Source organism: Castanea sativa, chromosome 1 (genome assembly GCF_040712315.1).
Source record: "Castanea sativa cultivar Marrone di Chiusa Pesio chromosome 1, ASM4071231v1".
NCBI classification, from domain to species: Eukaryota; Viridiplantae; Streptophyta; class Magnoliopsida; order Fagales; family Fagaceae; genus Castanea; species Castanea sativa.
Window position 1 is genome coordinate 12,469,885 of NC_134013.1, and position 6,933 is coordinate 12,476,817.

At 39.6% G+C, this 6,933-nt stretch overlaps 1 protein-coding gene across 1 annotated transcript; it reads right to left on the reverse strand.

The window, feature by feature from the left end:
• Positions 1–4,663: 4,663 nt before the first annotated feature.
• LOC142611481 (uncharacterized) lies at positions 4,664–5,479 on the reverse strand. The gene has a single exon (XM_075783583.1). It carries the CDS (start codon positions 5,477–5,479, stop codon positions 4,664–4,666), a length of 816 nt encoding a protein of 271 aa, XP_075639698.1.
• Positions 5,480–6,933: the final 1,454 nt, after the last annotated feature.

The following is a 6,933-nucleotide window of genomic DNA, read 5'->3' on the forward strand; positions in this document are numbered from 1 at the left end:
AAACTCTTGCGGACACTTTCATACTTGAAGTGTTAAAGGAAAGGACATGGAAAAAACTGCTGAATCCAAGTGGAGTAGTGTACTCGGAGATTATTAGAGAGTTTTTCTCCAATGCTAGTGTTGAAGGGGATCATATCAACTGCTGGGTACGTCACAAGGAATTTGTCATCACTAGGGACATCATTCAGGAGTTCTTAGAAGTTCGTACTCCATCTCCACCAATCATGGTGCAATATGACGAAAGATTGGACTCTACTGAGGAGATGATAAAGATACTTGGCGGTACGTCTAAGAAAACCTCCATGAACACGATCAAATTCACCCCAGAGATGAGACCCTTTGGTCATGTGATGATCAACAACTTATACCCGGTCACCAACTTGACAACACTGTCCAAGCCAAGGACCATCTTCATGTTCAATCTCTTCACTCACAAAGAGATTGATATATGTGGACACATCCTCCATCTTTTGAAGAAGAGCATTGTAAAGCAAAACTCCAGAACATTTCTTCCATTTCCTTCAATTATAATAGGCCTAATTGCAAAAACGTGGCTCAAACTTCCAAGTGGACTTACTGTGGTTCAGAGGGATTATCCTATTGGTGGTCACATAGTGATTCGAAGCACAGCTCACATCAAAGGATCAAAGACCGGTACTTCTCAAATTCCAAGAGCTGCTACTCAAGATGAAGGTGGAGACACAGACGATGAGATTGATCACTTCACTTCTGCCCCAGAACCTTCAGCACCTTCATGAGGATCCGATCGTCTTGATCACCTTCTTACCACGGTTGATCAGATATATGGCATGCTTGAGTCTCATGTGTAGCATACTGCAGAGCAATTTGCTTATCTCCAAGGTCAAATCACTACCTTACCATCACAGATCGAGGACATGTCGATGGCTCATGGGTCTGACTTTGAATTCGATCAGTTCTAGCTTCTTTGGCCATTCTGGTCAAAAAGGGGGAGAAAATTTTGAGGGGGAGTAGCACATTTTGAGGGGGAGATACATAGAGACTTAGACTTTTGGTTATTTTTTGTGGTTTAGTAGTTTATTTACTTATGCCATAGTCTAGAACTCTTCTTTTACATTGTTTTCTCTTAAAGCTTTAAGTACTTTGATTTAAATTCAGTTTATATTCAGTACTTTGTGTTTATATCTTTGCTTTGTAGCATATTTTTTTGTACCTATAGTTTATCTTGAGTACTACACTCTTGTGCCCTTGTTGGATCGTGTATCTTTAATGCAAATACTTTGGTATTTTGCATTGGTTGAGTGTTTTGGACATGCAATTGATTCTTGCTTTGCACTTAATTGCATTGTATGTCCGGATAATCGTTTACTAGTTAAATGATCATTGTAGTCATTCTGTAATGACTGTTCTTGTATGATCAAGTTATGCTTCATTGCTTATATCTTGTTCTTTACCTTGATCACATTATACTTGCTCATATACGTACCTTGTATTCAACTTGTCATAAGTTTAATGAAAGTTTTGTTTGTGTGCGAGTGTTTCAGGATACAGGTGTATTTGTGCAAGTGCTTCACAGCTTTTAGATTAAGTGTGAGTGAGTTTTGCCTATGTTCCCAAACTTACGTTAAGTCTAGAGTCTGTTATAGGGTGTTTTGTCATGGAATAGCCAAAGGGGGAGATTGTAAAGTTGTGATTTACAACTGTTTTATGTTGGCTTTAATTCCGTGCCAAATTTGATTGTAATTTTATTCAATCTTTTATACCCTGTACTTTATGTGGGATTTTATTGTAAGGGTTGTGTGATAGAGAAAGAGAGTGTGAAGACTCAAGCTTTTGAAGGTAGAAGATTTCTCGAGGGTAGTTCGTGACTAAGCATCCCGCAAAGCAATGCATGTGCCCTGCACATAACTGGAATGCGAAGAGTCATGACAGATGGTGACAGCTGGTTTTCACGAGTGCCTCGCGAGTAAGGCCTTCCCGCGAGATACTCGCAAAACAGTCTGTTTTGTTATTTTGTCCTATCTGTTCCACTACATTCTCAATCACACTATATATACCATCATTATCCACATATTGAGTAGAGAGCTATTTAGAAGAGAAAACCCTAGCCTCAACTCTTGAGAGTGTGAGATTGTCATACCCACAATTCTACACACTATCCATTGTGATTTTTCTTTACTCTTACCTCTCCATTTCTAAATCCTTGAGAGGTGGATAACCCAAACACTTACCACACCCATACTGAGTGTCTAGTGTGTTTTGGTGCTGCTGGGAAGTATTGGAAGAAGCCAAGCTTTGGCGGATGCAATCGGGCGCATTGTGGGATCCAGAAAGCTAGACAAGACACGGTTCCGAGAAGCCTTGTTGGAGTAGGAGCTTAGAGGGCTTAGGTGCATTGGGTAGACTAGGCTTGGAGGGTCTTTTGCTATTTTTGTATCCCAACTTATTGTCTAGTGGATCGATTTACCGCTTGGAGGGCGGCAGAGAGGTTTTTCGCCGAGTTCTTCAGTTTCCTCTTCGATAACACATCGGCGTGTTATCTTGTGTTTGCATCTCTCTTCCCTACTCTTTTGGCTTTCATTTTACTGCTGTGACTTATTAAATATGGCTTAGAGTAGCAGTTTTGTTAATTCGCTTGCATTTACTCTATTCCGCACTTAGTATAAGTTAAAGTAAAATCAACCGAGCCGTAATTTTTTAATTTGGGGTCTAAACAGCTCTTGTGTTTTTAACACAAATCCGAGCTTTCAGAATCAATTGCAGTCATCTGACATAAGTGGTAGTATTGCATGGTTAACAGATGATGTGTTTGCCAAAGTGTTGGGTAAGGAGCGTAAAGGTCGTATTCGTGGGGTAGGATTTGGTCCAACCCCAAGTGGTTGAAGTAGCAAGAGTTCTCTCACGGACATTGAAATACACTCAAGTCAAGCATGGGACAATGAAGTTGCACAACTGAAGGCTTCCATGGCTACTATGGAGGAGAAACTAGCATGTTTTGACGAAATGAAGGAAAGACTTAGTCAATTCGAAGAAATGGAGCAAAGAATGGCTCGCATGTTTCAACCAATGCAACTAATTTCTCCCCAATGCAATCGGGTATATTAACAAAGATTTAATCAATGTTTTTCTCTTGGTAAGCACTTCGTTGTTGTTGTGAGTGCTTGATTTCTTTTGTGATTGGGATTGCTATTGTGTTTATCTATTTTTACTTATGTCAATTATTGGTCAAGTATATTAACAGTTGGGCTTATAGCTTAAAATTGAATAAGCCATAAAATTTGGGGTTTAAAGTAAATAATCAAAGTAATAGTTTTGTGTAGTGACTCTTTTTCTTAACTAGGGCCCTACTCTATGAATTAATATAAATTCATCCCAATTATCATTAAGTGAATTAGTTATATTAATCAAAAAAGAGTAATTCATATTAAAAAGAGACATGTCAATTTTAAAATGACTTTTAGAGGTTTAAAACATAAGAGACATGTTTTCATTTAACTTGTTTCCATTTGTTACCTTGGTAATATTTTCTTGTCATTATATTCCATTTATACACACTTATTGAGTAATCATACTTTGTATATAGGATGTTCCTTCGGTCCAACATTCTCCAGCTCTCCAAAAATTGTCAGCCACATCCTATCAACCAAGCAGCTTATAAGTTTTATCTTGGTGTTCAAGGACTTTTTTGTGTACAAAGAACTATGGAAGAACAACCGCATTTTTTGCAAGTGTTGAACAATATTTTTAAACACCTTGGAACTTTGATTATAGTATAAGCTTAATTTGAGCGGTTGTTTTATTCAAAGGAACACATCTTTTTTTGTTAATCTTATGATGGTAGTTATAGACAACGTTATGTATTTGATAATATATTTCTATGTTAATATTATGTTCGTTTGGAGATATTTGTGGTGTTGTTATTTACATTTGTGGTTAGTTTGGAGACATTTGTGGTGTTGTTAATTAATTACATTTGTGGTATTGTGTTAGTAGAGCTAAAATTATTACAGGTTCTTTGTAACAGGTCTGAATAATATATTTGATGCAAAACAGGTTCTTTGAAACAGGTCTGAACAATATATTTAATGCAAACAGTGGTTTTAAAGCCCACTGGAAAAAAAAAAGAAAAAAGAAAAAAAGAAAAAAAGAAAAGAACCTATAGCAGCGGTCAAAAAGCACCGCAATAGGTTCACATTTATGTATTAAATGAAGCCCTATAGCGGCGCTTATTGCCCGCCACTAAAGGAACACACATATAGCAGCGTTTCCACCTGCCGCTAAAGGTACGAACATATAGCGGCGTTTTCACCCACCACTAAAAGTGCAATTAGTCCGTTTTAATTGATTGCCTATAGTGGCACCGTGTGCCCACCGCTAAAGGTGGACACCAATAGTGGCGTACATAACCCGCCGCTAAAAGTCAATTGACACGAATTCGAACATTGTATGGCGGCGGTTTTATGCCCACCATAATAAACCAAAACCGCTGCTAAAAGGTGTATCAACAACGGCGCTTTTTGGTACTGCTGTAATAGAACTATTGCGGTACCGCAAGGCTAGCGGGTAGAACCCTCGTAATAGCCCTCGCCGCTAAAGGTCAAATGTACCTATAGCGGCGGTTTTGGCCCGCCACAATAGGTCGTTTTTTTTGTAGTGCTATCTACTCCTTCAGGTCTTGAAAATATTATGTGTAGTCGTCATGATCCTTGTGGAAACGGCAGTATTTCTTTTTGTCACGTACATTGGGTGACAAGTGCAGCGGTCTCGGCCATTTGAGGTAATGCTCATCTTTGATCTGTGCTAAGATTTTATCAACATGCATAACTAAATGAGTGAATTTTATCATTCGAGGGGTTTTATCATCTTTCCTTTTACTCCCATCAGTATTCTGACAATTTGTCTGTTCTCTTTTTTGTCCTCTCCAATCGTCTTCCTTTCTATCCCTTTCCTTGGACTTCTCTACATCTTCTATTGCTGCTAAGGCATCTTCAGCGTTCATGTACTTCTGCGCCTTTAGGAGCATCTCTGCCATCGTCTTTGAGGGATTCTTCGCGAGTGAGACCATGAACTCCCTTGACTTTAAACCAGCTTTAAAGGTTGTTAGTTGTACCTTGTCATTAGCTTCGTCGACCTCCAAAGTTTCTTGAGTGAAGTGCTTCATGTACAACCTTAGGGTCTCCTTTTCTCCTTGCTTGATGGTAAGTAAGTGGTTTGCTGGCCTTCTCGGGTGTTGTCCCATGGCAAAGTGGCGTAAGAAGGAGTTACCTAATTGCTCGAAGTTGTCGATGGACGACATTGGTAACTTCGCGAACCACTCCCTTGCTGCTCCTTTGAGAGTGGTAGGGAAGGAACGACACTGTATCTCGTCAGGGTGCTGCTGGAGACCTAGGGTTGTCTTGAAAGTATTAAGGTGATCTAGAGGGTCTTTTAGCTCATCGAATGGCTCGAGTTGAGGTAGACGAAACTTTGATGGCATGGGACATTCCAGGACAGCCGTCATGAAGGGTGAATTCGTCCTCCTAACCATCCTATCCAAGCTTCAGTCCATCTTTTCATTGATTGCACTCCTAAGCTCATCCATCTCCTTTCTCATTTCTCAGAGAAGATTCGAGCTCACTCTTTCTAGGGTAGCCACTCGCCGGAGATCACTTCTTCTTTGGCTGTCTCCTTCGACGTCCCGATTGGTCCCGGAACGATTATCTTCTTGCTGAAGTCGCAGCCTCATCCCTTGGTTCTGTCTGGTAAGCTCTTCCACACTAGCTGTAAGTGTTTGGATTTGCAGAGCCAATGCTGCAGAATCTTGGTTGGACTCCATCTGAACTTGGGAATTGAGTGGAACTACACTCTCGAACCTCGGTGCGAAAATGTCTTCCCACAGACGGCGCCAAACTGATGATACAAAAATTGTCAGTAATATATGTTTGTCCAGATGAAGCAGAGACCTCGTCGTTGTACCTGCAAGTGTGGTGAAAAGCCTTCCTTAAGTGGTCACTGGTGTGGTGCTTGCCACAAAGTCTCCAATGATAAAGTCAGTGTATAAAAGCTTTTTAGGAAGTATGAAAACTTGGAATATCAGAGTTACGTGTACTAGTAAATTTTTGGTTGTGTTTATATGTACCTCGTCTGGTTCTGATGAGCGTGTATATATAGCTTCATAGTTCCTAGCCGTTGGGGCCTTAATTGTGGCTTTAGTGCTCTCTTTGTAACGCCTCAAGGCTTATTAATGCGGGTTTTGATGAGCTACCAACGGTTTGATAGCTAATTGGTAACTGTCCAAGGCATTGAAACTTCTTATTAATGACTTACCTTCCTTCATCCATGCCGTGGCTAGGTGGACGAAGGTGTTTGATGAAGTCGTCTGAGCAACAGAGTTCGTTGGTCCCATTATTAGTACTTTTATATTAGGTCAAGTTATAATTTGGATCAAATACAATTAGGTTCCACATGGCCCAACAATCTCACCACTATCAACACTTTTATTGTACATCCCTCACAATAAACCACCATCAAGCGTTAAAAAAAAAAAAAGAAAGAGTTTTGTGTCGCTCTTTTTTTTTTTTTTTTTCTTCTGCTGAGAATTGTTTTGTGTCGCTAGAATATATATTACATGGGCCACCCGTGGTGCTATATATGAATGAAACTATAATGAATTCTTTACCCCCAAAAAAAAAAAAAAATTGTAATGAATTGTCACTGAATCATGGACCACCCAATTAGGGAAAAATAAAATAAAAACAAAGTTTGATGTACAACGGTGCTATCAAAAGCCCAACGCAACCTACACTCTTGTTGGGCAATCAATAGAAGGAATTCGTGTCCTATCAAAACATAAATAAATTTGGTGGGAGGGGGAAGAGGGAGAGTTTTAATTACATAACAGAAAGAGTTTAGAGGAAGCTGGAAGGTTGGGATAAAAAGTTATTATCTCAGGCTAGGCATGAGGTGTTACTGAAG